The 17498-nt window shown below is 45.0% G+C and overlaps 1 protein-coding gene across 2 annotated transcripts in view; it reads right to left on the bottom strand.

Annotated features, from left to right (window-relative positions):
* Positions 1-5253: 5253 nt before the first annotated feature.
* The window catches only part of SLC1A2 (solute carrier family 1 member 2), a 183585-nt gene continuing 171340 nt past the window's right edge, over positions 5254-17498 (bottom strand). For both annotated transcript variants that reach the window (XM_040328085.1, XM_040328084.1), the window contains one exon: positions 5254-5902. Coding sequence is in view for 1 of the 2 variants with exons in the window: in XM_040328084.1 (XP_040184018.1) it covers positions 5834-5902 (69 nt within the window). In the remaining variant the exon portion in view is untranslated. The remainder of the gene's footprint in view (positions 5903-17498) is intronic.

Raw genomic sequence — 17498 nt, 5'->3', positions numbered from 1 at the left:
GATAAAATATAGAATGTTCCCAGTAAATCTTCATAAACTCTTATATGCTTTGAGCCTTTGTCTACTAAAATACTCTGTGATACTGTGAACTGCCATCCTCTACGTTGGGAAGGAATTAATTGTATGTATGTATGTAATGTAAACTGTAGCATCACCTGTGCTATCTAACTAGAGCATTGCAATGCTTGTACTGCTGTGCTGAGCCAGGTGCTAATACGTGGTTTTCATGGCAACTGTCCCCAGGGTACCGCTAACCTAATCTCATCACCCTGCAGGCTCTAATGAGGGATTGGTTGATGCTGAGTGCTTGGGGATGCCTGTGGGGATGTGATTGCTGCAGGTTCTCTACAATACTTCTAATTGTGCTTCCGATGAATGATAAATTGACTATTTCTATCTACAGAACTTCACGGCACAAGCAGCTCCAGCTCTTTAACTGTCCTTGAGCCATCGTTGTACTGCTTACACCCTGATGCCTCTTTCGGTATTTGATTGTAGACAGGATTAGGAGAACTGGAGGAAACTGTCTCTGTTGCCTATAGCAACCAAACTCAACCTTGCTCTAGAAATAAATGTTACTGGGAATCTGGTTGCTATGGGCAACAGAGGGGTAGATTCACAGAACAATTACGCCGGCGTATCCATAGATACGCCGCGTAATTGCTAAGCTGCGCCGGCGTATCTACTTTCTGTATTCAGAAAGCTAGATACGCAGACATTAGCCTAAGATACGACTGGCATAAGTCTCTTACGCCGTCGTATCTTAGGGTGCATTCTCACGCTGGCCGCTAGGTGGCGCTCCCGTAGTTTTCAGCGTAGAGTATGCAAATTACATACTTACGCCAATTCACAAACGTACGTGCGCCCCGCGGTAGTTTTTTACGTCGTTTGCATAAGTCGTTTTCGTCGTAACGTTGCTCCTGCTATTAGGAGGCACAGCCAATGTTAAGTATGGATGTCGTTCCCATGTTGCGATTTGAAAATTTTACGTCGTTTGCGTAAGTCGTCCGTGAATGGTGCTGGACGCCATTTACATTCACGTCGAAGCTAATGACGTCCTTGCGACGTCATTTATCGCAATGCACGTCGGGAAATTTGAGGGACGGCGCATGCGCAGTACGTTCGGCACGGGAACGCGCCTAATTTAAATGATCCACGCCCCCTACCGGATCATTTGAATTACGCGCGCTTACGCCGGCCCCTTTTACGCTACGCCACCGCAACTTACGGAGCAAGTGCTTTGTGAATACAGCACTTGCTCCTGTAAGTTACGGCGGCGTAGCGTAAAGACGATACGCTGCGCCGCCGTATCATTGCGCGGACCAACGTGAATCTACCCCAGAGACTCTGGGCCTCATGCCTATGGTAATTAAGAAGCTACTGCCCTTTGTGCTTATAATGCAACAGTGGGAAGAGCTTCTGATTGGTTGCCATGGGCAAAAAAAGCTTGTATTCCTTCAACTATTTTGTTGCTATGGGCAACATAGATACTGGGCCTCATGGAATAACCTAAACTGAAACAACTACAGACTTTGTCGCCTATGATAACCAAGAACCTTCTGCCTTTTGTACTTCTAGCACAACAGTGTGAAGAGGTTCTGATTGGTTGCCGTGGGCACAAAAATAACTTGTTATCTTGTTGCTATGGGCAACATACGGTAGATACTGGGCCTCGTGCAATAAAGTAAACTGAAACAACAACAGACTTTGTTGCCTATGAAAACCAAGAAGCTACTGCCATTTGTACTTCTAGTGGAACAGTGTGAAGAGGTTCTGATTGGTTGCCGCGGGCACAAAAAAAAAAACTTGTTAGTTATCTTGTTGCTATGGGCAACATAGATACTGTGCTTCTTGCAATCAAGTAAACTGAAAAAATAACAACAGACCTTGTTGCCTATGGTTACCAAGAAGCTACTGCCTTTTGTACTTCTAGTTGCCATGGGCACAAAAAGCATTTATTCCTTCAAACACTGGCCTGTTACTTGTTTCTCCACTCTTTTCCTTATTTAATTTGTGCTTATAAATATCAATAAAGAGATACATGCTAACTCTCCAGTGCAGGAACCCACTGCAAGCAAAATGTATTCAGTCAAACCAATACAAGATAGATGTTAATTGGTCGCTGTGGGTTACTCCTCCTAGGAATTATTACTTAAAGTAGAACTAAACCTTCCTATTCTTTATGTCCAAGGAAGCTGCCATCTTAGGGCCAGATCCACGTACCCTGGCGCATCTTTCCGTCCAGCGTAGCGTATCTCTGATACACTACGCCGCCGTAACTTACAGCATCATTTCTGTATCCTGAAAGAATTTGCGCCGTAAGTTACGGCGGGGTAGTGTAACTTTGGCGGCGTAAGGGCGCGCAATTCAAATGGATGTGATGGGGGCGTGTTTTATGTAAATACGTCTTGACCCAACGTAATTGAAGTTTTTTTTGAACGGCGCATGCGCCGTCCGTGGGGGTATCCCAGTGCGCATGCTCGAAATTAACCCGCAACATTCTACGTCTACGTCAAAGCCCTATTCGCGAACGACTTACGCAAACAAAGTAAAAAATTCAAAATTTTACGCGGGAACGACGGCCATACTTAACATTGAGTACGCCTCATGTAGCAGGGGTAACTATACGCCGAAAAAAGCCTTACGGAAACAATGTAAAAAAAATGCGCTGGCCGGACGTATGTTCGTGGATCGCCATATCTAGCTAATTTGCATACTCAACGTGGAATTCGACGGAAACGCCACCTAGCGGCCAGCGTAAATATGCACCTATGATCCGACGGCGTACTAAGACGTACGCCAGTCGGATCGAGCCCAGATTCAGTCGTATCTTGTTTTGTGGATACAAAACAAAGATACGACGGGGCATTTTAAAAATTACGCGGCGTATCCATAGATACGCCGGCGTAATTCGTTTGTGGATCTGGCCCTTAGTCTCTGTTTGATCTGCAGTTGCCATGGTGCTGCACATGTTAATAATTATGATACCAGCCATTGAATGGCTTGACGGTCTGGTTTAAAGCACAAGCAGCTGTAACAGTTAACATTCTCGGCATGTCTTAAATGTAAGTATTTTGGAAAACCGTTAAACCGGAACTAAACTCTCCTGTCCTTTTCAGTGGTGCTACACATGTGATCAGCCACTTAATGGTTTGACAGTTTGGTTGAAAGCACAAGCAAATGGGCATAGATGTGCGCAGCCTATTGCATTAGGGTGTGCACTTCAAAGCTCAAACACACATGCTTGTGTGACATATTTACCGGCCTCTTCCCAGCTCGCCATCCTGAAGCAATAGGGGGATGGGGGAGCAAGGGAGCTCACAGGGGGACCTGGGCATCAGAAAGAACAGGGGGTGGCATATATTGGTATGGTATTGGCGTTTTCCTCTTGTGTCAGCTGAATGTCGGCGAGAGAGAGAGGAGGAGAAGCCTACTTTCAGCTGCTGCAGGAGGAAAATACAGATTGGTTCCACTAAATTCCACCTCCTGTCCAGGTTCTTGGGGTCAGCAAGGAAGAATTGCAGTTTACCTGTCACCTGCCCATGATCCCTGAGAAGATCGCCATTGATTAGGGTGTGCCCAGGCACACCTGGTACCCCCCTTGCGCACGCCTATGCAAATGGGACAGTTAGCATTCTCGGGATGCTGGGAATGTAACTGTGTTTTTTAAAACCGTTAAATTGATAAGTTTAGCTTCACTTTAGTCCCCTTTCACACTTATACGATACTTTTACTTGTCTCACGATTTTGGACTGCAAAATCGTATGACAAGTCATTCTCCATTATTTTCAATGACTACCATTCATACTGGCACGACTTTAATTAGTGCCGACTTCAAAGTAGTCCTTGCACTACTTTGGTCTGATTTTGATGGCACTTACACAGGCATTCATTGAAATCGCGGCAAAATCGCGGTAAAATCGCGGCCGCGAAATCGCGGTAAAATCACGCGACTTTGAAGTCGTACAAGTGTGAAAGGGGGCTAAAAGTGGAAGTAAACCCATCAATTTAACAGTTTCAAAAAACAGTTACATTACCGGCACCTGCTGGGAATGTAACTGTCACATAGGTTGTGCGTTCAACCAAACTGTCAAACTATCCAAAGGCTGGTGTCATAACTAATGTCATGTGCAGCCCCATGGCAGTTAAAGATTAAAAAGAGGCCAAGATGGCAGCTTCCTTGGCTGAAAACGATAGGAGGGTCCACTTTGTAATAGAACTAGTAGTGCCCCAGGGCACAAATCAAAACCCCTTTTCGATCCTCACACGGGGCACCAAAAAACAAAACAAAAAAACAAAAACAAAACTCCTCACGGATTTGACAGCGGACCTCTATTTCTTGTGAGATTCGTGAGGGGTTTTGGTTTGTGCCCTGGGGCAGAGGCGGATCTTTAATCAGGCTAAATAGGCGGTCGCCAAAGGCCTCGCGCCCGACTAATTTGCCTGACGGAGGAAGGGGAGAACCCAGCATCGGGAAGAATGATGGCACTGCCTGTGGACTTGCGGGACCAATCTCCTTGTGCAAGGACTCTGCACTAAAAATGTAATCCTTTTTCCCATTATGGGCGTGAGTGGGGCCTCGTGTCTAAGTTTTGCCTAAGGCCTCACAAAGCCTAGAGCTGCCTCTGCCCTGGGGCACTACTAGTTCTATTTTTCAGACTATACGGATTGGACAAGACCCGGTATAATACACACACCAATCCCTCCAAAATCGACTTCCACTTTAAGAATAACGTTTTCTCATTGGACAAGGCCCTTTACCTTTCGACAATTGTGCTTCAGTAACCATGAGAACTGTAAACCTTTTCTAGGAAGTTTTAAATATTGGAAAACACAAGCAGATATTGAATAAGTAATGCTAATACCCAAAAGAACTAAAATATTATTTTAAATAGCTTAATAAAAATAAATAGAAATAAAATATAATATTGATTTAATCATAAATAAATTATAGGTATGGATCATATGTATATACAAATCTGTATTAATATTTAGGCAGCTAAGGTAGCACTCTTTAGGCAGTGTCTAAAAATGGATGATAATTGCTGTCTATATAATATAAATATATATTAAGATAAATGAAATAAATAAAAAATATTAAAATTGTAAATGTTTTATAGTGCACCAGGAAGACTGTCCAGTATGGAATAATTTGCTATTCTATAGTACACATAGAGCTCCCTATTGAGATACGGAGTCCCTATTTTCACAAGACAGCTTAGTTGTTTGAGCTCCTTGGGGGCTGAGCTTGCTAAAAAAAAAATGGGCGTGGCCCTGAGGAAATATTGGTCTTATTGGTTGGTTATGAGTTAGCTAAGTTAGGAACGGAAACGTAATGATTTGGAAATATTGAGAAGCATGACATAAGATGTAATATGCAGATACACTAGCTCAGTAGTGCGCACTGTGTAAACATACTGGTCACTGAGTAACAAGAGCTATGTAATACTATGAAGAAGGAATGTAGATCCAGACATTGGTAGGGGATCAACCATTGAACGGAATGAAGTGAACACTGTTCTGCAGACAGAACCCTCCCCAAGGCTGCAGGTTTTTGTAATTTTTTGTTGTTGTTGTTGTTGTTGTTACCTGAGTCCATACAATGAGGTGCGAGCTCACTCATACATTCTCGACACCCCAAATTGATCGTTGATCTGATATTCCCCTTTTTGCATATTGCGAAAACACGGAGGCCCCGAAGAAGGTATTTCTGTGCTGTGGCAGTAGAGATTATTGTGGGGGTAATGATAGTTATTATGAGATAGTCATGTCATACTGTAAGTTGACTCTCTTCCTCGAAGACAGGCTGCGGCGGTGGGCTTTCCGGGAACTCTTACGCCTCCTGGGTCTCCTCCACAACAGCGTTGAAGTCTGCCGTTTTGCCGTTGTTTGCCAGTGTTACCTGAAAACAATCAGTGTTATGGTCTGGTTTTAAAAAAAGACAATATAGATCCTTCACTACCTAAAGTGTAATGTGATTGTTCTATTGGTCCCCCCTGTGTGTTAGAGAATTGTATTGTACTTGAGATAGTATTTTTTATTAACTAGAGCTGAAAGCACAGCAAGAGAAGAAAATATAGGGGCAGATCCACAAAGATCTGCCCCGGCGCAGCGTATCTGAGATACGCTACGCCGCCGTAACTTACTTTTTTTGGTTTGAATCCTGAAAGAATTTGCGCCGTAAGTTACGGCGGCGTAGTGTATCTCTCGTGGCGTAACGGCGCCTAATTCAAATCGGCGAGTAGGGGGGCGTGTTTCATTTAAATGAAGCGCGTCCCCGCGCCGAACGAACTGCGCATTCGCCGTCCCTAAATTTACCGCCGTGCATTGCGCTAAATGACGTCGCAAGGACGTCATTGTTTTGACGTGGACGTAAATTACATCCAGCCCGATTCACGGACGACTTACGCAAACAAATTTTTTTATTAATTATACGCGGGAACGACGGCCATACTTAACATTGAGTACGCCACCAAATAGCAGGTTTAACTATACGCCGAAAAAAGCCGGCTAGAGACGACGTAAAAGAATGCGACGGCCGCTCGTACGTTCGTGGATCGTCGGAAATAGCTCATTTGCATACTCGACGTGGAAAACGACGGGAACGCCACCCAGCGGACGCTGAAGAATTGCATCTTAGATCCGAAAGCGTAGGAAGCCGTACGCCTGTCGGATCTACCCCAGATGCCGTCGTATCTTGTTTTGAGGATTCAAAACAAAGATACGACGAGGGAAATTTGAAAGTACGCCGGCGTATCAGTAAATACGCCGGCGTACTCTCTTTGTGGATCTGCCCCATAAAATTTAGTGTTGGCTACAATTTTTTTTTTCTCTATAGCTTTTATTCAGAGCTACGACTAAGCACTAGATTTGGTGCGAAACGCGTCAGCTGTCCAGGTTTTTGTAGTGCTGTTCCTATTTCAATAAAGCAACCTTTGTTCAGAGTGCGGCTGTCCAGAAACATCCTTTGTTCCTGTCCTGCTGAATGCATTGCCTGCACCTGTGATATCTGCTACAGTTGATTTTCATTAAAGTCTCCACCATTCTCTCCCTTTAGCTTTTATTTACGTTACTTAACTGCAGGGCTTTTTTTTAGCGGGAACTCAGGGGAATGCACCTCCGGGCACTGGATGTTTGAAATGCCAAGGGGTGTTGTTGCTGGAGGGATCTATTGTTGCTGAGTAGGTCTATTGCTGCTAAAAAGGGGAATCTATCCTTGCTTGGGGGGGATTTTATGTTGCTGGGGGGCAGTTGTTGACTGGAGAGATCTACTGTTGAGGGACGTGTCTATTAATACTGCCTTCTGGGGGAAATATTGTTGGTGTTGGGGTGTAATGTGGCTGAGGTGGATCTACAGTATTTTTGCTGGGAGATATTTTGTTGTGGGAGGTCTATTGTTACTGGGGGGTTTCTGTTGTAGCTGAGAGTTTCTATTGTTGCTGGGGAATCTGTTGTTGTTGGCAGTGGCAGCCCGTTCATAAGGGATGCAGGGCACCGCCCCCCTAATCTCTATGGCCCGGATTCAGAAACAACTTACGACGGCGTATCTTCAGATACGCCGTCGTAAGTCTGAATCCGGGCCGTCGTATCTTGGCGCCTGATTCAAGCAGACATGACCAGTTTCACCAGATATGTTTGGTCGTGTGTACAGCCGACCGGACCGGATTACCAGTCGAGCAGACTTTTTCCAGCGGACAAATGTTTCTTAGCATGCTAAGAAACATGTCCGCTGGAAGCCTGTCCGTCGGACGTGTTCGGTCGTCTGTACGACTCACCGGACACATCCGATCGGCCGCCATCCCTCGCATGCGTCAAAGTGATTTGACGTATGCGTGGAAGCATTGAACTTCCAGGGTCGCGCACGTTGCCGCGTCATCGTCGCGGCCATGTCGCGACACGTCACCGCGTTTGTTTTCCGCTGGGATTTTGGTCTGATGGTGTGTACAGCCATCAGACCAAAATCCGGCAGCGGACATGTCCGATGAAAACGGTCCGCGGACCGTTTTCATCGGACAGATCCGCTGGTGTGTACGGGGCCTTACGCAAACGACGTAAACGACGCAAAATTTGACGCTGGCCCGACGTCCATACTTAACATTGGTTGCTCCTCATATAGCAGGAGCAACGTTACGCCGGAAAAAGCCTTACGCAAACGACGTTAAAAATTCCGCCGGGCGCACGTACGTTTCTGAATCGGCGTATCCAGCTCATTTGCATATTCTACGCTAAAATTGACGGAAGCGCCACCTAGCAGCCAGCGTAAATATGCAACTAAGATACGACGGCGTAAGAGACTTACGCCAGTCGGATCTTAGCCTAATTTCGGCATATCTTGCTTTCTGAATACAGAAAGTAGATACTCCGGCGCAGCTTTGAATTTATATAGATACGCCGTCGTAAATTCTTGCTGAATCTAGCCCTTTGTATGTAAATATTCCTCTCGGTGATGTGTTTAGCACAGGTCCATTCTGGGAATGACAATGGCTTTAGCCTTCTATCAGCTGATTCTGGGTCATTAGAGATCACAAGTAAATGTACTCCAGTGACCCACAAAAGAGCTTTGGCCATAATTCTCTTATAAGAGTGGAAACTGGAGCAATCCCATCCAAAGATAGAGAGGACATACAAGCTCTGCACAGATGGAATTACTATACCATGGTATGTCTCTGCCCACATCCCTCATGACACTGGCCACCCAGGATCCACCTATCCTGTTTTTTCTTTCTTTTTTAAAGAATCCTAATGACTCTGCAGGGGCATAGGAGTTGATTTACCAAAGACAAATAGACTGTGAACTTTGCAGATTGAAGTTGTTCCAGAGCTTAACAAATGAGGCGAAGCTTCATGTGCAAAGAGTACCCAATCACGTGCAAGGGAAATTTAAAAAAAAAAACAGCATTTTTGCTTGCACTTGATTGGATGATGGAAATCAGCAGGGCTCCTGCTCATTTACTAAGCTCTGGAGCAGGGGTCTCCAAGCTTTCTAAACAAAGGACCAGTCAGACTTAAGGGGGGAAGCCTATGACCATTGGGAGTAGAACACTTCCCGATGGTAGTAGGGAAAAACAATGCCCCACTTTAGGTATCAGTGGGAGGAATTGTGTCCCATTATTGATGTCATTGGGCCTCATTGTTGGTGTCATTGGGAGAAATGATTCCCTATGATTGGGAAGAATTGTATCCCATCATTGGAGTCATTGGGCCTCATTGTTAGTGTCATTGGGAGAAATTGTGTACCATCATTGATGTCATTGGGCCTCATTGTTGGTGTCATTGGGAGAAGTTGTCCCCCCGTCATTGGTGTCATTGGGAGGAATTGTGTTCCATCATTGGTGTTATTGGGAGGAATTGTGTTCCATCATTGGTGTCATTGGGCCTCATTGTTGGTGTCATTGGGAGAAATGATTCCCTATCATTGGTATCATTGGGAAGAATTGTGTCCCATCATTGGAGTCATTGGGCCTCATTGTTAGTGTCATTGGGAGAAACTGTGTCCCATTATTGATGTCATTGGGCCTCATTCTTGGTGTCATTGGGAGAAGTTGTCCCACTGTCATTGGTATCATTGGAAGGAATTGTGTTCCATCATTGGTGTCAATGGGAGGAATTGTGTTCCATCATTGGTGTCATTGGGAGGAGTTGTTTTCCATCATTGGTGTCATTGTTAGGAATTGTGTCCCATCATTGGTGTCATTGGGCCTCATTGTTGGTGTCATTGGGAGAAATGATTCCCTATCATTGGTATCATTGGGAAGAATTGTGTCCCATCATTGGAGTCATTGGGCCTCATTGTTGGTGTCATTGGGAGAAATGATTCCCTATCATTGGTATCATTGGGAAGAATTGTGTCCCATCATTGGAGTCATTGGACCTCATTGTTAGTGTCATTGGGAGAAATTGTGTCCCATTATTGATGTCATTGGGCCTCATTCTTGGTGTCATTGGGAGAAGTTGTCCCACTGTCATTGGTATCATTGGGAGGAATTGTGTTCCATCATTGGTGTCAATGGGAGGAATTGTGTTCCATCATTGGTGTCATTGGGAGGAGTTGTTTTCCATCATTGGTGTCATTGGTAGGAATTGTGTCCCATCATTGGTGTCATTGGGCCTCATTGTTGGTGTCATTGGGAGAAATGATTCCCTATCATTGGTATCATTGGGAAGAATTGTGTCCCATCATTGGAGTCATTGGGCCTCATTGTTGGTGTCATTGGGAGAAATGATTCCCTATCATTGGTATCATTGGGAAGAATTGTGTCCCATCATTGGTGTCATTGAGCCTCATTGTTGGTGTCATTGGGAGAAATGATTCCCTATCATTGGTATCATTGGGAAGAATTGTGTCCCATCATTGGAGTCATTGGGCCTCATTGTTAGTGTCATTGGGAGAAATTGTGTCCCATTATTGATGTCATTGGGCCTCATTGTTGGTGTCATTGGGAGAAATGATTCCCTATCATTGGTATCATTGGGAAGAATTGTGTCCCATCATTGGAGTCATTGGACCTCATTGTTAGTGTCATTGGGAGAAATTGTGTCCCATTATTGATGTCATTGGGCCTCATTCTTGGTGTCATTGGGAGAAGTTGTCCCACTGTCATTGGTATCATTGGGAGGAATTGTGTTCCATCATTGGTGTCAATGGGAGCAATTGTGTTCCATCATTGGTGTCATTGGGAGGAGTTGTTTTCCATCATTGGTGTCATTAATAGGAATTGTGTCCCATCATTGGTGTCATTGGGCCTCATTGTTGGTGTCATTGGGAGAAATGATTCCCTATCATTGGTATCATTGGGAAGAATTGTGTCCCATCATTGGAGTCATTGGGCCTCATTGTTGGTGTCATTGGGAGAAATGATTCCCTATCATTGGTATCATTGGGAAGAATTGTGTCCCATCATTGGTGTCATTGAGCCTCATTGTTGGTGTCATTGGGAGAAATGATTCCCTATCATTGGTATCATTGGGAAGAATTGTGTCCCATCATTGGAGTCATTGGGCCTCATTGTTAGTGTCATTGGGAGAAATTGTGTCCCATTATTGATGTCATTGGGCCTCATTGTTGGTGTCATTGGGAGAAATGATTCCCTATCATTGGTATCATTGGGAAGAATTGTGTCCCATCATTGGAGTCATTGGGCCTCATTGTTAGTGTCATTGGGAGAAATTGTGTCCCATTATTGATGTCATTGGGCCTCATTGTTGGTGTCATTGGGAGAAATGATTCCCTATCATTGGTATCATTGGGAAGAATTGTGTCCCATCATTGGAGTCATTGGGCCTCATTGTTAGTGTCATTGGGAGAAATTGTGTCCCATTATTGATGTCATTGGGCCTCATTGTTGGTGTCATTGGGAGAAATGATTCCCTATCATTGGTATCATTGGGAAGAATTGTGTCCCATCATTGGAGTCATTGGGCCCCATTGTCAGTGTCATTGGGAGAAATAGGGGAAAAATAAATTGTACCTTTACAACCCCTTTAAGTTTTATCCACCCAGGCTTTAATTATTAAACATTATTATGGAATGGAGTTATTTAAATATTTCGGAGCTGAAGAGCCCAAAGAAAGACAGAGCACAGGAACTGCCCTTTGGCCTTATGGGCTTATCTGGTTTCTATTGGTAACCCATCAGTTTTCCTGTGTGCGCTGATTTCCCTTTGTCTCCTGCTAATGATTTTTTCATATGAGATTATTTCCTCTTTAGCTTTAGTAGTCCTTTAATACTGAAATGAAAGCAAAGCATCAATTAGGAAAAGATTTAGCAAAGAAGAACAAAGCGCTTGTTCAAGCGAACATGAGGAATTTTGCCTGTAAGCGGCTCATGCTAAGTGCGCATTTTGCTCTATTCCACGCTATGCTCATATCATATAGCTAAAGAATATTTTGCATTGTAATATAATGTGCAGAACAAATGCTTTGTATTTTCTGCTAAGATTTGCAAATGTCTAAAAATGTTCATGCGTATCAGAATGTGAGAATAAAGTCCGATAATATTTCTTACTCTCCAGTCTCCATCCTGACCAAAGGGAGGCCACAATCTTCATCAACCCTCAACATAGGTCTCTGATTGCATCTCATTGTGATTTTAATAACATCCACTTGTCAAGCCCTGAGGAAGGGGAGGCCTTGCCCTGAAACACGTTGGTTTTATCTGACGCTCTTAACCAACAAAGGTTCAAAATGACCTCTGAGTGATATGAACTTTGGTACCAGGTTCTCCCTAAAGCAGACCTTCACCCTATAGGTCATGTTGTGCTGCCCTGCATCCTCCCTCTCCTACAAAAGTAATTTATTTGGGCTGCAAAGCAGTACTTCCCCCATTTCTTGCCTAGGCGAGAAGTTCTCCCCACAAACGAGAGAGCCCCTGGCAATCTGCGCATGCGCAGGGCCTCCCATGAACAAGCAGAGACTGCTAGCAGGGGAGTCTAAACATTCCGCCGTCTTTGCACATGCGTGCAAAATCACCTACGTGTGAGCAGATATGCCTAAGGCCGGGCAGAGCCCATAGGCACAGCTACGTATGCTCCATAATGGTGGTGCCTGAGGAAGGGGCAGAGCTACCTGGGAGAGGTAGACTGATTTTCTGCTTTATTACCCACCTCAGGCTTTTTCTTTGGTGAAAGACTTAGGGCCAGATTCACATAGAACTGCGGCGGCATAACGTATCGTAGATACGTTACACCGCCGCAAGTTTTCATCGCAAGTGCCTGATTCACAAAGCACTTGCACGGGCCAATTCAAATGGGCGTGTGCCATTTAAATTAGGCGCGCTCCCGCGCCGGACCTACTGCGCATGCTCCGTTTCCTAACTCCTGCCGTGCTTTGCGCGCCGTGACGTCATTTTATCGAACGGCGACACGCACGTAGCGTACTTCCGTATTCCCGGACGTGTTACACAAACGACGTTAAATTTTTAATTTCGAAGCGGGAACGACAGCCATACTTTAGACAGCAATACGATTGCTGACTAAAGTTAGGGCACCAAAAAAAACGACTAACTTTGCGACGGGAAACTAGACTAGCGGCGACGTAGTGAACGCGAAAATCCGTCGTGAATCGCCGTAACTCCTAATTTGCATACCCGACGCTGGTTTACGACGCAAACTCCACCCAGCGGCGGCCGCGGTATTGCATTCTAAGATCCGACAGTGTAAAACAATTACACCTGTCGGATCTTAGGGATATCTATGCGTAACTGATTCTATGAATCACTCGCATAGATAGAAACAGATACGACGGTGTATCAGGAGAAACACCGTCGTATCTCTTTGGTGAATATGGCCCTTACATCCTGCAATGTAAATGTATTGATGAGCACTGTAGGCCACTTTCAGATGGGTTTTTATAGCTGATGGTTGTTCTTCTCCTAAAAACACTGCAGACATTATATTTTTTGTATACTTATGTTGGTCCAGCTTGGCTTGAAGTAAGTATGCATATCTGATATCGAGAGGGCTGCTAGGGAGGCTGTAAATCAATGTAGTAATCTGCACTACATAAGTGAGAGACGTGATCTTCTGTCTTTTCCATAGGGAGGTCACTTTCTCAGCACCTCTGCCATTCATAAAATGCCTTGCATTTTCTTCAATCAATACAAGGCATTAGTTGATTGGACAAGGTGGAGAGGAGGGCGGTGACTTCACAATCTCTACCTCATCAATTCAGAGAATACCTCGTACTTGTTGAAAAAAATATATAATGCATACTATGACTGTCATGGCTATGCCTGCTCCTTCTGCCTATCCACCTATCTACCTGCTGTTACTGACCCTGGCCTGACTTTGATTACTCTTCTGCCCGATGCTTTGTACTTGATCAGTTGCTGACCCAAACTGCCTGACCCTGCTTACCTGCATCTGAGCCTGCTGACCTGTGTCTGTGTCCTGTTCCAGTCTCCCTTACAGTACAATCCAAAAAAGAGAATAATGGGAATCCCACCTATATGTAGATTGCAGTACAGCCTGCTCTTCAGCAACGCACAGCTTGCTCTGCAGCAATGCAAGCACTGGCCTTCAGCATCCTGCAACAGAAGACCAGTCAGGCACTTGTACCCGCTCTGTGCTCAGGCGCTCCTGTCACTTCACTAGGGTTCCTGAGCCAAAGGTGTAGGCGATAACCTACCTCCACACATCAGGCTCCACCACCAGGTACATTATAAAAGGACTCCTTGTGTTCTATGTGCAGAGGGAAACTCATTTGCACAGAACCTAGAAGATCATGACTCATACTGTATGGACTGCTACAGTAATATACAGCACCTCCAGTGGCCCTCCAAGTACCAGATATGCATACCCACTAGGGTTGTCCCAATACCACTTTTTTAAGACCGAGTACAAGTACCGATACCGATTACCGATACTTTTTTTAATGTCACATGACTGTTTTTTTTACATTTTTTTAAAATATTTTTTATGTATACCGTATATATTTTTTACAATGTTTTCTCTTTTTTTTTTTAGAGTGGGGAGGGGGCAGGGATGGACTGACCCATGATATCTCCCCCTTGAGACAGAGAAAGAGACAGAGGATAGAGGTTCCCGAGTCAATTTCTCAGCAGCCTCAGCTGCACAGAAAATGAATGGGGAGGAGACAGCGGCTCCTCTCCATTCATAAACTGAGACATCATAATCACAGGAGGTTACAATGTTTCAGTTATGTGAATGGACAGAGTCAGTGATCACCAACTCTGTTCATTTGGAAAAGGACATGGAGAGGAACAGCAGAACGCAGAGGGACACAGGGGAAAACTGGAGGGGGACAGCAGCAGAATGGAGGGGGACAGCAGCAGAATGGAGGGGGACAGCAGCAGAATGGAGGGGGACAGCAACAGAACGGAGGGGGACAGCAACAGAACGGAGGGGGACACGGAGGAAGAACGGAGGGGGAAGGCAGCAGAACAGAGGGGGACAGCAACAGAACGGAGGGGGACAGCAGCAGAATGGAGGGGGATGCAGAGGAAGAACGAAGGGGGACAGCAAAACGGAGGGGGACTGGAGGAAGATGCAGGGACAGTAAGCGGTGATCATGTGTGGGGGAGTTACAAGCACCGATCACCGCTGTATAGATTTCACTAAAGCAGCTGAAAGCCGCGGGGGGAGAAGCTTGTAACTCTCCCACACACAGATCACCGCTGACTGTCCAGGTATCGGATGAGGCATCGGGAGCATTTGCCCAAGTACAAGTACTCGGGCAAATGCTCGGTATCGGTGCCAATACCGATACTAGTATCAGTATTGGGACAACCTTAATACCCACATTGAGCCAAGCTGGCCCAAAGTAAGTATGCAAAAAACATAATTCATTGAGCTCAGCATTAATCAAATGGGCAACAGCCCTCCATACTTCGGCTCCTAGCCCTATTAAGGTTCCACCTCCTCTTTTATATCAATATGCCAGGGCAGGTTGAAAATGAAATGTGCATTTTTCCGCACCCACAGTTTGCCACAGCAAGCTGCCCACTGCCTCTTAAGGGTTGTAAACACGGGCCGAATATCGGACAGCATTGGCTGATTCAATACAAATTGGCTGACAAGGCCAGTGTGTACGGCAGCTGGTTTCAACAAAGGCCAGCCGTTCGGCCGGCTTCTGTCGAAGGGGCATGACCAAAAAAAGGTCTGCCGATAGGTATCTGATCAGCGCTCTCAACCAATGGCTGAGAGCACTGACCGGTGTGTTCAGGCATTGGAAGTCTTCCAGAACACAATAACTCCTGTCGTAGGGGCATGACCAAAAAAAGGTCTGCCGATAGGCATCTGATTAACGCTCTCAACCAATGGCTGAGATTGCTGACCGGTGTGTTCTGGTGGGGAAGTCTTCCAGAACACAATAACTCCTGTCGAAGGGGCATGACCAAAAAAAGGTCTGCCGATAGGCATCTGATTAACGCTCTCAACCAATGGCTGAGAGCGCTGACCGGTGTGTTCTGGTGGGGGAAGTCTTCCAGAACACAATAACATTGCATATTTAGTACAGTAGCTCCTCCTGTGCTCATCATTTTTTTTGTTTTTTTTTTTAAATCAGACTGCTGGGTTGAACGGAAAAAAAACTAAAGTGTGTACTAAGCTTTACCCTTCCTCTGGGGGTCCAAGGTGGGGGCAGACCCTGTGGGTAGGCTGTATGGGGCCCCATGATTTCTAAAGGCAGTGCTGTTCTTTATATTTGAAATGTGTGTGTTATTTTTCTGCTGGTTGGACTAAAAGGACAGAATGGGCACCCACCCATGCAATGTTTGCCCTTGGCCTTGGTCTGGAAGCATCTGCATATGGCATAAAGCGCCAGAGCACAGGGCCAGCGTGTTCATTTACATTTTTACCATAACTCTTCTGCAATATAAGTTGGTCGCAATAGATTTTTTTTAAATTGCTGTTTTATGCCAGTGGGTATGTTAAGCAACTGAAGTGTGTGTACGTGTATGGTGGCTATCTCACTAGCATCAATAAACCACAAAAATATTCTTTATTAGTAAGAGGCATTAGGATGCAAGATTAGTATAGTCCATGCAGACAGAGAGGCAAGCAGGAAGCATTCAGAGATATCGGTGGCATGCAATAGAGTACAGCAGATTCGCACATGCCGCAAGCAAGCTCCAGGAGACAAAGCAAGACAAGCAGAAGCGTCTAGCAAAGAAGTTTAATGTATTAAAAAATAACAGCTGCTTTTCGTCAATGGCTGGAGATGAAAAATTCATGAACATTACAGAACAAATGAACCTTCTCACACATCATGTTCTCTAAACTAGGCGCAGTCAATGTGCAGAGCACCCCAATTGTGAATTGCCCAATGTTCACGTTATTATTCTACGCCTACAGTGTCGATAGGAACAGTAACCATGTCAGATTGATTATATACAAATCATGTACAAAAAGAATATGCGTCTAGCATTGCTAACACAAACTCGTAGGCGTACATACAATAGGTCTTAGAAAAATAAATCCCATTAATACTGGTGCATCTGGAATCTGACAATGTAGACTGCAGACTTAAACTAGACAGCATGTGCGGGCTGAAGTTAAAAAACGATAATATAGATTCACTCCCCTTCCACCATAAGGCAGTAGAAAATGTAATAACTAAAGTTTAAATATTTTATATGGTAGAAGGGCAGAATGTTAGCTAAAATATTTAAGAAGCTCCATTTTTCAGTACAATGGAACCTTGGATTTGCGAGTAACGCGGTTTCTGAGGCGTTTCGCAAAATGAGCTGTTTTTAAAAAAAAATCCTGACTCGGATTGTCTCGGTTGTCTCGCAAGACAAGCAGGATTTAAGCCTCTGGGGTGTGCATTACCGCATTTGGCCAGAGGTGCGGGGGGCGCCGGTGACGCTCGGAGACACTTGGAGACGCTCACTCGGAAACACTCATGCCGCGTACACACGATTGGTCCATCCGATGAGAACGGACCGATGGACCGTTTTCATCGGTTAACCAAAGAAGCTGACTGATGGTCAGTCGCGCCTACACACCATCGGTTAAAAAAAAACGATCGTGTCAGAACGC

Source organism: Rana temporaria, chromosome 11 (genome assembly GCF_905171775.1).
Source record: "Rana temporaria chromosome 11, aRanTem1.1, whole genome shotgun sequence".
In the NCBI taxonomy this organism is placed as follows: domain Eukaryota; kingdom Metazoa; phylum Chordata; class Amphibia; order Anura; family Ranidae; genus Rana; species Rana temporaria.
The sequence above is the reverse complement of the archived record's forward strand: the minus strand, read 5'-3'. Positions and strand labels throughout refer to the sequence as shown.